The 15,020-nt window shown below is 34.4% G+C and overlaps 1 protein-coding gene across 5 annotated transcripts in view; it reads right to left on the bottom strand.

The window, feature by feature from the left end:
* Positions 1–15,020, bottom strand: part of TLK1 (tousled like kinase 1) — a 91,484-nt gene that overhangs the window by 28,074 nt on the left and 48,390 nt on the right. For all 5 annotated transcript variants that reach the window (XM_080398925.1, XM_080398921.1, XM_080398922.1 and 2 more), the window contains 7 exons: positions 12,562–12,633; positions 6,800–6,875; positions 4,755–4,801; positions 4,302–4,388; positions 3,101–3,190; positions 2,146–2,238; positions 808–918 (listed from right to left, as the gene is read on the bottom strand). In XM_080398925.1, the coding sequence (XP_080255051.1) occupies positions 808–918; positions 2,146–2,238; positions 3,101–3,190; positions 4,302–4,388; positions 4,755–4,801; positions 6,800–6,875; positions 12,562–12,633 (576 nt within the window). The remainder of the gene's footprint in view (positions 1–807; positions 919–2,145; positions 2,239–3,100; positions 3,191–4,301; positions 4,389–4,754; positions 4,802–6,799; positions 6,876–12,561; positions 12,634–15,020) is intronic.

Below are 15,020 nucleotides of genomic sequence, written 5' to 3'. Positions count from 1 at the left end.
GAACTTAGAAAGGATTGCAATAATTTATTTATGCCATGCCAGTGAGGAAACTCTCCCCAATCCTCCAATGAATCAGAGTGCGCCCTTGTATCTGACAGCAGTGGCTAGTGTAAGGGAAGAGACCTGGCTGTTTACCTTGAACTTTTTTGTATCCTAATTTGTAGTAAGATGATTTTCTAGTACTATTTTTTGAATAGGGCTGTTTTAAAGAAGAGGGAGAGAAACAAGGTATATTCTTGTCTTTTATGAAATTGCTGTTAGTTTATATATAATCGGCATTAAATTTGAAATAAATATTTCTTTCATAGTAGTATGCAGGTAAATGATCACCATTTCCTTGTTTCCATTAATTCTAAGCTAACATAGCATTTAATCATTTTAACATCAAAAATTATCTCAGGCACTTAAATGTCTCCGAAGGAGATTTTATCTATCTCCTTTCCACAACAGATTCAGAAATTTTTTGATCCACTGTAATCATATTCTTAAAGTTTGTCCAGAAAATTTGCCACATACTAAATTCTTATCTTTTATGCTTTCCTATATTTGAATTACTCATGATGAAAACCATCCCACATACCTTAAATTAAAGTAGTTACATGTTCCATGATCTGAAAAAGGTTCAACATTTTATTTTGCCTATTCAGGCTTACAAGAATACTTACTGCCACATAAAGACCACACATATGACGTTTCAGCCTAAGAGACTAATGTGAAAAAGTTATTATGAAAATAAAGGAATCATAACAGAGTTCTACAGCATCCTCACAGTTTTTATCACAAAGATTTTAAAAGCAGCAAACTTACCTTTTCAATTAGAAGCTTCTTGCTCATTGAAATACATTTGTTTAACCTTTCTTTATATTTTTCAAGTAGCTTTTGTTGTTCATCTATTTGTCTTCTAAGATCACAGTTAGCCTAACAAATAAATACAAAATATGAAAAGACATATTGAAACACCTTTTTTTAATCAGCTGTCACAGAAAATAAAGATGTCTACCTTCACATGACTAAAGTAAAGGAATATGCATAAATATATATATATATATAGGCAAAAATATAATTTCCCAGATCTATCCCAATCTGTAGAAGGATGTACCTTGCTCCCTTTTCACTTTCTTTACACTGAGCTGCATACTGTATTACAGAGCATTCAGCATGTAAATAATATATAAAAGCACTGTACCGATCATTTTTCCAGTCCTCCAGCGTTAAACCGAAAGTTTAATTTTAGCTCTGTATCCTTTATACCTGATTGCTGAAGTCATGTGAAATCCTAACGTTTTTAATTTAAAAGGAAACAAAAAATTCCCAATGATACAAGTTTCAATTATCTGAGTAGGAAATTTACCAAGCTCCCTACATTCCAATTATATTTAACTTATTACCTTAAAAAACACCACAGCAGTATTATTTTGTTTAAAACTAAATTATTTTTTTATTTTTAGTTTTAAAAAGGTTGTGTTTGTCTATTCCATACTGCTGAACATGTGCTAAAAGACTGTATGTACAATTTTGTAATGTATGATTGCATGTGTTAATTTGTACTCGTGCACATATAAACACTAAACAGACTATGAATTGTTTCATATTTCTATATATCACCTCTCCAACACTTCTTTCAAGAGCACAAGTATTAAGACTTTTTTCTGAAAACAGGTCTTAGAGCACAGTATAGCACAGGTTTCTTATTAAAAGTAATTTATTTATTGCCCATAATAATTGTCACAATCACCTCCATTCTGAAACTGCCAACAGTCGGCCCCCTGATAACTGCTATTCACAAACAGAACAACAAAACCCCCACCTGTCACATGAAATTATATTATGAAGTTAAGGAATTAATGAACTGCCTGCAAAACAGCATCAGCTTTCTTTGTACCCTCAGAAATTCTATAAACGTATTTAATCATCAAAAAGTTATAGCACAGAGGCAGAAAAAAACCCCTTATGGATTTCATTTTATAGACTTCTTGCATTTTCAGAAAAAAAATCAGAAAAATTAAAACCTCACTCTGCCTTTTAATTTAGGTAACTCCAGGGTAATTTTTAAAAACAAGGATTATTCAAACATTTAAAATATTTGCCTCAGATTCATTATCTGTTGTTCTGAATAAATATCTTTACCCCATGTCCAATACTCACCCTGAGTAAGTCATCTATACGACCTTCTTTCTTTTCCAAGTCTTGATTTTTATTACTTTCTAGCGCAGCTAATTTCAGCATTGTGAGATCAGTCTAAAAAGAACATTTTGAAAATTTCATCCTTTCCTTTAACAATTATAGCATTATTTTTCTCAGGTTTGTTACACAGAGAAATAAATTACTTTAAAACGTTCAACAAGACCAGCACATCTTATTTTCACGTGTTTTAGAAGTGACATGGAAGGTTGTTATTCAAAATTGCTTTCCCTCTTCATGAGGATGACTGTCAACATTTGGGATAAGCCACTAACAGTGTTAAAAGACTTAATCACTAACTGAAAACTTACTGTTCACAAAAAAAGCATATAAAACAGAGCAAGAATGTCAATGCCAGCTAATTACTTGAAAGTCTCTGTGTTTGGTTAACAGGTGAAGGAGCCTTGTTCTGACTAACTTGCGAAAGAGAACAGATCATGTCAGAAATGGCAGAAAGGATAAACCAGTTGCTTTTGGCTTTTGAAAGTCATGACAGAACTATATCTTGATCATTTTGATTACCATCTCATTTTTCTTCTTCAATGTCATACTTTAAATGCAATATGACAACAGCAGCTGTCACTTCAAATACTGCCTGAAAGAACAGCTTCTACTTCTCAGATCACACACAGCTAAAATCCTGAGCAAAAGCCTACCGATGACATGGTCAACTGACTACACATGAAGTATGACACTGGAAGCAAAGCAAGTGCAGAATACCAAACTAATCAGAGAGATATAAATTAAATTATGAGCTGGTGAACTTAACAGAAAAATGCTTTGGTGGATTCTAAAAGGCAAAGGTTTTGAAAGCCTTTAAGAATTTACAGGAAGTTGAAAGACAAAGAAATAAATGTATCTATCTGTTTCTTCTGCAGTCTTGAAGTGATATAGGATAGCTCTACTCAAAAAAAGTTACCTGAGTAATTTTAAAAGATAACTGCTTTGGTTGCGTGATAGGGTGGTCCCCAAAAGCTAATGAAGTAGGAGAAGGACTATTCTGTCGAACCTGGAATGCAGGAAAACAAAGGATTTTAGATACAACTGCAATATTAAATTATGAACATAGCCCTGTTCACAACTCTTGGCAGAAAAATCACATAGAATAGGGAAATAAGGTATCTTTCTTACAGAAGATACTACTCGTGGCATTGCATTGAGAACTATTACTATGCTGTTATTTATCACTTGCAGTTTAGAAACGATGCAATAGATTCTCTGAGAAAACTGAGGCTGTCACTTTTAGGAAACAGACTGAAAGATTTAAGAGAATACAAAACTGACATAACGTGATGCCAGTCTTACACAGACTTATTTTTCTGATTCTAAGCTTTCGCAACTCAAAAATAATGTGAGTTATTTTTGGAGTGGTTATTTCCCATGGGAGAACCAGAAAGGGGAAGCTAGTACAGATCAGAACACAAATTCCATTAATGAAACTTCCCCAAACCCACTAGTTTGTCTGAATGAGGCTGTTTTCAAGACAAACTCCACAATCTGTATTATACTGCATATTGTCAGACTGAAGTTGAAAGCACATGGAACAAAAGCTGAGGCCTACCAGCAGAGAAAACAAACCCCTTCTGTAACTGGCAGAATCTGTTTGGCCATTTAGAATCACATGTAGGTATGTTAACACTGAAATTGTGCGTATGAGGAGGGGAAAATATTAGCACAACCAAGGAAGAGACTTTTTAAAGGATACAGGCAAATTAGGTGTCAATTATTTAAAAAATTATGATTTATCAAAACCTGACCTTTTAAAGTCCCAAGTTAGGGGTCAAAGCAACAAAAATCCTCCCCTTTTCTGTGTGAGTCTTATGAACAGATGTCATTAGAACATTTCAACATTTATTCAACATTTTACATTATTACTTTGTATTTAAAAATTGTGTTTTAGAAAAAAAGTTCCTGTGTTAGCAGAAAACTTTAGTTTTAGATTTAGTTAAATATTTAACTTGATTTTTTGTTGGTTGTTTGTTTTGTTACTGTTGCAAGAATGAACTCCTTCTCAGGATTCCTTCCTCTGAAAACTCTTCCCTTGAATATAGATTCTTTTCAATTATGCTACCTTCAGACTATGAAAGTATCTCCAGCAGCTACAAAGTTCACAAACTTACAGAAGAAGGAGCGGAATGTGAATTCTGAGGAGATCGGATTGCAGGAGGTACGCCTCGCACCGGACTAGAGCCGTTTCCACCTTGGTACTATAGAGAAGGTAGGAACCTCCAATTAGTCAACCTTCTTCTCAAAATACATTACACACCTACCGAATGATAAAGTTCATCTGTACACAGAATTTGTGTATCACGTTGTATTACTTTTATTAGCATAGTCTTTGGCCATTTAAATAAAAGCGTAAGAGAGAATTTTTTTGTATTTTAGCTCAGGCTGCACCAAGAGATCACTGCATCTCTACTTCAAGGTTTAATACTTATAAAATTACATAAAGAAAAAAAAAGTATCCTCTCAGGAGGCCTGTCCAATACAAGCAAAAAATTTGTAACTTTCAAAAAAAGCTGAAAGTAAATTTTAAAGCTAAAATAAATTTTACAAACACACAAAAACCTTACCTCAAAATAGTCACTAATCTTGTGACCACGTCCCCCAATATTCTTTCCTGAAACAAAGACATCAATACATTAGAATTGACTAAATTACTTACAGATGTGTCTTACATTTTTACCTATACATAGATTGCACCAATGCTTCACCCAATGGCATGAATACTTTCTTCTATTAGGTTCTAAGACGACTGACATCTTAAGACTGTTATTTGTCTCTCATATAGGTCAAACTACCTGTTAGAAGACATCTTGAAAAAAGACCACTGTTCAAAATTGTTCTCTTTATAGAAGGAAATTTTTTTTATAAATTAGAAAATCACTGCTTATTCACAGGTCCAAAAATGTATTTTTGAACTTTTTAGCAAAGATTTTTAAGCTTTTCTATTGCTTCAGCCCTGAAGAATCCATTCTAGTCCAATATACCTCTATACTGGCATTGCTGCATAACTTTGTCACTAAGAAATACCATGAAGACACAGAAGCATTTGGCAGCCCTTTCTGTGTCAAAACTTTTAACATAAATATTTAGGTAAAATAATTCAAAGACTTCAAACAGCACTCAGCTAACTCTTCCAGTACCCAGCAGTTACCCAGTTAGCGTACATCACTGTTACTGCCCTCTAGCCAGTTCTTTACCTACCCTGTAATTCTGCTAGTGATTTTTGTGTTTAAGCTTAATTCTCATCTATCACTTTATCAAATTAAAACTTGCTTTCATCCAGATAAATGAGACAGACTGCTTTCCTTTTCAGCATAGAAAAATCTATTGTATGTCATGTTACAGAACTCTGCCCTGAAGAAATACATCAAATTATTCTGGGCCAGCCAATTATTCCTAATTTCTACTGATTTTATCCCACTTTACAATCACCTCTGTGTTCTAAACAATACTTTTCTTCAGCATTTATGGGTTATTTTGCATGCTACAAAGTCAAAGTCCTAGGCATGCAATATACAAGACATGGATCTCTTGTTCCTATTTTCAGTACAACAGCAGTATTTGCAGTGCTTCAACTGTACTGTACCACTCCAATATGTTGCAGTTTCCTAGGCCAGTTCCTTGAGAATATTGCAGTGCAGCCTATTCAGTTTCACTGCTGCTGACAGCAGAATAGTAATTACAAGACATTATAACCATGTTGTCTATGCCAAAAAGTTCCTAACATTTCTATCATCTCTAATTTCAACTCTCATTGGTAGGAGGAAGGGTAGGCTACTAGAACAATGGAAATAGGAAATTTCATTCAAGTTCTTGAAACAAAGCAGGTTTCTATGAAGCAATACTAACAAAGAAATTGTAGTCAAACTACGTAATTCTTCTACTAATAGTATGTTGCATCACAAAGACTTCAAGATATGGAACCCACTGGTATGTATCTGAAGTGACATTTCCTAGCTCAGTCAGAAACAAAAAAACCCCAAGCTAATACAGATATTATCAAAACTATTCCTCCTCCCCTTTTGACATCTTCTTGTCTGTCTGGAGGTTAAATTTCCCCCATTCCTCCCCCAAAAGCCACACTGGAGAGAAGAATGACAAAAAATAAGCTTTGTAAATATTAAACTGTGAATCAGTCTCATCTTGATTTCCCCACTCCTCTAGACTACACTGTACAATAATCCATAGGAAAGAATAAAATTCAATTTTTAAATATACCCAAAAAATAAGCAATCACATATTATAGTCTGTAATCCCTTGTCCCCCTTACCTACTGAAAAGAAATACAAACCACAGAAGTATTTTGGATGAGAAGAGCTGCTACAACTCTTGAAAGTATACAGAACTGTATCGTAGCTGCAAGTTACATGTGCGGGAGCGCATAATTCTTAAGGGCAATTACCAGCCCAGTTCAGGTTTTACTTGCCCATCCTTTCCAGTGACAAATGGGGGTGGAGGGAGGGGGGATACATAATTTATCATCCAAAATGCAACACCTGTCTTATGCAAGCAAAAATACAGATTTTTTTAAGGCTAACAGTCAAAACTTTGTGCGTTATAACTGGATTAAATACATGCAGTAACTACCTAATTCATTTACATTTTAGTTTACCTTGGCTGCTTTCACTTTGAGTGTCTGCTTTTCGTTTTCTTCCTCTGGAAGGTTCTGACTGTTTCTTCTCTGGAGTCTACAAACAACAAAAATAACATGATCCAACAGCAGCTCTATTTACTTACATTATTGCCCTATTATTGTGAAATAATTTTAAATCCTCATTCATAAAATATGATTTCACAATTCAGGAGGGATGTAATTTCAGATTGTAAAGTAGAGAATACGATCCTTGGTCAATAAGATAAATTCAAGCCAGAAAAGATACTTAAGTAAGAAATAATTCTTTAATAATTTCCCAAAAGGCAATTCTACATATTAATTGTTAAGCAATTATACCTTTTCATCCATTCTGAGGTTTATAAACACCCAATATGGTTTCACATTTTACCAAGATCTTCCTGTTATAGTTGTGGGTGTTTTAAAGCTTAACACTTAGTGAGATAAGCTGATTCTTGATGGTGTTTTCTACATATTGCCAAAGTATAAACACAAAGTTCTGGCGCTTCAATAGGAAGCTTATAATGTTAACGCATTTTCGGAAGTGCAGAAGTAATCTCCAAAATACTATGAGCTGTAGATTTCTAGAATCTATTTACGATTTTTAAAAAAGAGAGAGAAAAATAAGAGAGGGGGAAAAAAAGCACAATTGCTCAAAACCTGAATATCTATCCACTTGGAAAGTGTCATTGTCCCCTCCCCATTATATTTGTATCTCAAGAAAGTCAAAGAAAAACATCAAGTGAAAAAATGCAGACCTGTAAAAAATTTATTCCAGAAATATTATATATAGTTGCCTAGAAACTACAATCAGCACGTACAACACAGATGATAAAAAAGGGATGTGATCAGAGGCATCTCTAAATTGTATTTGCTCTCCCTTGATCTGAGGATTCAAACCGGTTAGTCTCCCCAGTGTAAGTTAAATTCCACAAGCTGCTTTGGTTCAAGGAAAAGATGCTGCAGCTGTGTGTGTATTCAGCCCCCAAGCAGCCTCATACCAGTAACTGGAGAAAGCACAGAAGCCACTGCATGAACTCTGTTTTACAATCAAGAAAGCAATGGTCCCTAGTATCTCGGACTAAATGTGAGATCAATGGTAAGATGCTTAATTTTTTTTGATATCACCATTTTATCATTTCACTGTATTTGTCACTTTGTTCTCCAAGTACTCCTCCTCAGCACAGCAAATGATATCAAAATTCAGATTTCAACCCATCACTAAAAGCATTTCAGGCATGTTTCTGTTCCAAAATCTTCATTTGGATATCTTCAAATATAAATTTACTACAAATATCCTAAAATATTTATTTTGGCAAAAAAACACGTTAAGTTAGCTGTGATCTGTAGAAACTATCAGTCCGTAAAAGAACAGTCAGCACAAGAAAGGTCTTCCTTACCTATACCATGTATTTTTTAGAAGTTTTAGCTCTGTTGATAGGTTCATAAAAACACCTTCAGAAGTTTTACAATTGTAGCTGTTGTATTATCATGCTACAAATGAAGTTCAATTACATACATTTTATTTTAAATAAACTCTTCCAACCAAAAGCTGCATCCTTTACAGTGCTGTCGTGCATCAGCAAACTGTGTAACACAGACTCCTGGAAATGAAGTTATTTTGAGGCCGTATGATTCTAAAAGCAGAAAGCATATCTTAGAAATATTACTTTTATAATTTACAGTTACTGCCAGGTAAATAGGTAACATTAAGGTACCTTTCCACAAAACTAAATTTAAAATACTTAACCAAACATTTTCATGTTATTCTTATTTTCCAGCTTTCAATTTTGCAGGTTATCATTCTAATGTAGTCAGTTTTACCTACCATATGAAGCAGAAGAAAAAAAAAAGTTGTTTAAAAGCTGATTAATGACTAAATATTTAAGATTTCCCCTACCAAAATTAGTTTCCAACTGCAGTGACTGATTTCTTGTATTTAAAAGCCAGACATTTAAAGAGGTTTATATTTTTAAAACTGAAACTCAAGTAATTCATAAATGTCTATTTCCCTAAGCTCTTCTGATTTCTTCCAGTGTTTAATTTAACCTTCGAAACTAAAAAGTATTAGCACACTAATGAGGTTGCTAATGAGGTTACCCAACAAGGTCATGTTCACCTTTTCTAAGTACAAAATTCACATGGTAACGTATAGCAAACATCAATCACCCGAAAATGTTCTCCAAAATCCTTTCTAATGAATGGAATCATACAAGTTACAAGAAACTGAAGACTAATAGGACTGAGGACTATCCTCGCAGTAAACGAAGACTTATGCTGTTTTCAGTCACTCAGAAGGATTTACATATAGCCAAGATTTAGACTAAAATCCCACTATTTCATAAGCAAGACAAAAATAGCTCTGAAGTTATCCAAAGTCTGATGGTAAAGCTATGTTAAAGTTACAGCCCGGCGTATTAGCAAAGCCTCATATGCCATGGTCTTGATCCTAACTTACCCTTCAATTCTAATGTGCTTCCCCTTAGTCTTCTCTTCACATTTATACTTTTAAATGTTGGCTTTTCACATCCTCTTTTATAAAATGAACATTTCTAAGTACCAATTCTCAACTAGTTAATGTCCTTTAAAAAAATACTCAGGTAAGTATTTTTATATATTTCATGTATAGTTAAGTATCTTCTGCCATTACTGTAGAACTGGTAACAGCAGAACTCAGGAAGTTATTTTTGTAGACAAAAAAAATATTAAAATTGTGTAATAAACTCAAAGTGGGTTTTTTTTATGTCTCAACACTTAACCCTCCAGCATGCTTAATAGTGATGCCTTTTTTAGTTGTTGATATTTTTCATATACATAATATTGAGTTGACAATTTTCTACCATTTTCTTCTAAATCCTACCCTCCCCACAAAGCTTTAAAATTATAGCAAACAAATACAGCAGTGCTGTTTTCCTCTGCAACACATTATAAACTCCAATTAGATCAAATCTTTAGTTACTTCTGAAATTACATTTATAACGATGGTTCTGTATTATCGGGAACCACCACAACTTAACAGCTGCAAGCAAGTAGAGCAAACCATTTAAGGAACTTATCAAACTGTACAAATCAAACCACAGACAAGGCTGCCCTCCGTTAAATAATTAATTATCTACAGAGAACAGAAAACACTAGTGATAAATAAAAATATGTATCTGTAACCAAAACAAGGAGTAATCTTCTTTAATGAGGAATGGTGGGGAAGGCCAAGATACTGGAAGTCTACCAGAAGCACTTGTTCACAACCTGAGGTAGCCAGTTTAGAAATTATCTTAACTACAAGTAGCTAATACACATGCAAATAAAGATCCATGTATCTTTATAGATATATATGTAGCAAAGAAATTAATAAAAAAATATGTAAAAATTTTAAAAGAAACTGGAATACAGGTCTGGATATTAAGATCAAACATTCAGGTCACGTTTATCACTCACAATGCTGAACTGAATCCAGGATAATGCCTGGTTTCAAGTTATTTTGCAGTTCAATGTTTATCTCTGTGAAGTATCTCAAGTAAAACTATTATTCAGGCAAGTTGCCCCTCTTCATACATCCATCACATGGGGGGGGAATACTACAGTTGTAATAGTTATATTTTCTGCAATCCTGTGATTAAAATATAAAAAATAAAAAATTCACATCAGAAAACCAAAAAGGGTTGTTTGTGTGTGGGAAGCCTGCCTTGGTTTGAATACTAAGTGTGAAAGAATTCATATCTTTTAATGTGCCATTTAGTGATGAGAGCACAGAACGGTGAATGTACCACCACAATTTAATCAGAAACTGACATTCTTGCTAGAAATGAGTTTTAATGATTCTGAGATGTGTATTTCTACCTTTTTTTCCTCCAAAAATCTATTATAATACAACAGTTCTCTCTCATCATCAAATGATGGCACTGCTTCCTGCATAAGTCTTTGTCTTTGTACACTACCATCCACCAGAGGAATTCCCTATTATTATGAAATTTTCATTGTCACACCATTAAAAAAACCCAAGAAAACACACACACACAAATCCTACAACCTGTTTGCAATATTAAGCACTAAACTGCACTTCTCATGGAATTACAGCATATAAGTAACCAGCTGTTATTTTAAGAAGAGACTCTAAAAACTTATTAACATATTTGGCATCACAATTATAATTTAAGTGACTACAACTGACAACTTCTGAAAATGGGTTAAGAAATCATATTTCGTTATTCAATGTCATTAAGACCATCCTTCAGAAAACACAGAAGAAACCTGGAGACCTGTGCAATAGAACACTAGACATCTGTGCAGGGACTTTTTAAGAAAAAAAAGTCTATTTCTATTTTAGAATAATTAAAAAAAAATTAAATTATCCCTATCCAGAAGCATGGCTTTAGGTTAAAACATTGTGCAGAGACAGAAGAAACATGTTGAACTTTCAAACTTACATGCCTCCGTGTCTCATGTATACAACTGTAAAATAACATTTTTCTACGCCAAAAAGCTATTACACATATAGTGAGTGTTCTGAGATCACTCAACTACTTAGACATGTTTTTTTTGTCAGGGAATTGCAATAATGCATCATAACCTTCAGGCTACTGCAGCACATTTCCATTCCCACACCAGAACATCAGAACTGCACCACTGCCCAAAGTATTTCTAGGAAAAGCCATGAAGAAAAACAATGGGCAGACAGAGTCATTCTTCTGGTTAAGAAAATAGACTATATACAATTGAAAGGAAAATCTAGCTGGGAAAGGCAAGGGGAAAGAAACATAGCAGAGCCTTTCCCAAAGAGGAAAACATGAAATCACACATACAAAATGTTTACTTATAAGGTATTGGTCTTGGGAACTAACTAAATTCACCTGCTGGTCAGCCCAGTATAAAAGCAAGAATCAGACAGTCTCTGAGCGACTAAGTGAATGTACAATTAGGCCACAAAATAAAGCTTTAATGGAAAAATAACATCAAAAGCACATGCCAAACAACTATTCTTCCAACATGACATGTCACTCAAACATACGTCTACCCCAGGCTAAAAATATGCTCTTGCTTACTTATGGGTATAATCTTATCGACACAACTGTGACGTACACAGGCAACACTGTCAAGAGAGCCTCACCCACCCCAAACCAGGTAAACTGTAAGAGCTGCATTAGTGCAGTTGTATCAGTGCTGGTCACTGAGAGAACCATCTTCTACTCCAGGGAAGTCTGCACTCTGCACATGAAAACCCAGTAAGAGTATGAATCCTTTACCGGATTATGAATTGGTAATAGGTAACAAAAAACGCAGTGACAACTGCAGCTTTAAAAATGCAGATGACAGCCAGTGTCTGGCCTTGGACTAAATCCATATTTTTCAAGAAAACACAGCAAACTAGTTTCTAGGGTACTTTCAAAGGTGCAGCCAAAGACTCGTCAAAGTTTTATCTGTGCTGGTGAAAACCTTATTACTTACTAAACAAAGGACAGCAAACTGTTTAAGCGTTTTCAGCTCCAAAAGCTGTATGTATTCTCACAGCATGACTACATAGATAATGAAGAAGCAGAGGCAGCTAGTTTCATGACCAAAAGTCCAAAGAAACTTTTATGAAGTCATGTCTCCTCATCCAAGAGATGGTATCTTTTATTAATGTATGCTTTTTCCTACCTAGCTGTGTATTCTGCATTTTTCTTTAAAAGCTTCTACATGAAATAAGGCATCACAGTGGAATATAAAATTATGATTTGTTAACATTAAATTTTTGACGTAATAATGAATCTGCCTTATATACTTACCTCTGATTCTTTATCACTTAAAGATCCCAAGCTTCCAAAACTGTGATTTGAACTTTCGTTATTTGTTGAAGCCTACCAAGACAAATAAAATACTGAACATTATACACAGATTTATAAAACAGCTAATCCACTATTATCACTCACAGTTATAACAAGTAACAGTAATAAAATTTCATGCTCGCAAGGAAAAATTAATATTAACTATAAAGCACTGGTGATTTCAAGGGGGATAAGAAGTTTGACAGGTGGATGGTTTGACAGGGCACAGTAAATTCTGTATTTTGATTGGTTTTAAACCACGTAAAACCCTAGAACATTCAAAACCACTTAAGTCTTATTTGGGAAAAGCAAAACATCCAATGAAAAATCCTACCAAATGGTTCCACAGAATAGGCTTAAGAAGCCAATATTGTTGAAACTGCTGGAGACTACTAAAAACTTTAATTTTTCAAAGAAAAAGAATGTTTCATTTTCTCCAAGACAGACACTAGGTTACGGCAGAGATATTTTTTTTTTAATTCACTCAATGACAGAAAATTACAAGCTATTGACAATATTATTCCACATTCTTAAAACAAACCACTTTCCCCAAAGTAACAAACCTAGACTAATGAAAAAAAGAAAAGAAGACAAAACCTGTAAAATAGTCTCAAGTTACAATATTTATTTAGGAATTTTCTAAGGCTGATTTATTCAGAGGTCTTTTGAACACAGAATGGCAACAAGGACATTTTACAGCAAGAGTCTGTTTCACGTTCAGAGAATAAAAAATGCCAACAGCAGTTGAGCTTCTTCTTATTAAAAGAAAAAATATAAAATCTTATACTGCTGGGTTATTCTCTTCCATACAGGAAGGCAGAACAAATACTTTGAAGTGAAACAACCAGTTCCAAGGCAAACACTCAGCTTGCTTCAAAGCATGCTTGCTTTCCAGAACTGTGTCAGTTTGCAGGACAATACTGATCTGTGACATCTTCTGAATAACTAGATCATTTCTGCATTAAAATTTCTGGAGGAATGTTAACTAACCCCACAAAATTTCCACGTGTGTTCCACACCCCAGGCAGTCTTTTAGTACAGAAATGCCTATATGTAGTTCTTGCTTGTGATGTCTCAAATCTGGTCATTGGAGTTAGCCAAGACCATAATCTCAGTAACCTATATTCATATTTCCACCCTCGCTTACTGAGAAAGTTTGACGATGATGGGCTTCCCCCCCCCCCCCCGCCAAACAAATCCAAAATTCTTCAGTAAAACAATACATAGCGGTAGGCTTTCAAAATAGCAGTCCCAATAAATATGAGCCCATCTCAGTTTAACTACTAGAGGAATAATGACCTAGAATGTTTCCAAAATTAACCAGTAAGTGCAGTTGCAACCTCTGTATTGTCTTGCTACGTTAGGAAAATGAGAATTTAGTATATGTGGATTTGGGGATGTACACGAAGAGGAAGTTTTCTCATTTTTGTTTTCAAAGTGAAAGACGACCAATGGAGATCATATTTATACATCATATTTCCCCAGTAACCTCTGCACATCACATAAAAGGTTTTATCTGTTTTTCCTTTTAATAAAAATCAGATAAGCAAGCCTCTCTTAACATCCCCCACCAAGACTGAAGACTATATTGAAAAAAGAAAAAAAAGCATATTCCAAACAGCCCAGATCAGCTACATTTCATGCTATCTATTTGGATACACTGAATAGTCAGAAATAAAAGAAATACAAACAAAACTGACATAATTGCTGTTTTACTGATGGTAGGATTAATCACAGGACTAGATACTAGTATTCTACCCTGCCTCCCAAAACCAAACAAAAAGTAAGCAGGAAGAAGAAGAGATGTTGCACTGTATACTGAAGATCACTAATGGAATATTTCTGGTCAAAGATAAGAACAACAGTGCCTGAGGTGAGGACCTGCATCAATCAGAAGACAGTGGTGATAGCATCTTCTGCAAGCAATCATCAAATCATTTGGTATTAAAAAAAGTGGTATTAAAAAAAATGCTGTATCCAGCTACCCATTTGGAAACCAAGTGCATTGGTTGTACAAGTACAATTACCTGTTCAAACAGATCTTGGAATGTGTCATGGACAAGAAACTTTTATTTTACATGGTAGAGTGAAAAAGGAAATTAGTTGTTTTAAACTTCATTTTATTCTGGCTAATGTGAGTGCACAAACCGAGAACTTTAAAGTGGAATGTAATTTGCCTAAAAGTGAAATCAGCTGAACAACAGACAACAACAACAAAAAGACTTGAACAGACTTATGGAAATGGTAAGCAGCAACTCACAGGGGATCAAAGTTCAAAGAAAAAGAACCCCAAGAAACTTGATAATTACTTTTAAAGAAAATGCATTACACACATAGCAGTAGACAGCTTCTGAGGAAGAAAGACTGACAGTAAGCCAAGGGACCAACACAGCTGTATCAAGAACTAATAGAAAGGTTTA

Source organism: Falco punctatus (genome assembly GCF_963210335.1).
Source record: "Falco punctatus genome assembly, chromosome: 8".
Lineage (NCBI taxonomy): Eukaryota > Metazoa > Chordata > Aves > Falconiformes > Falconidae > Falco > Falco punctatus.
Note: the sequence above shows the minus strand (reverse complement) of the source record. Positions and strands in the feature narration are given on the sequence as shown.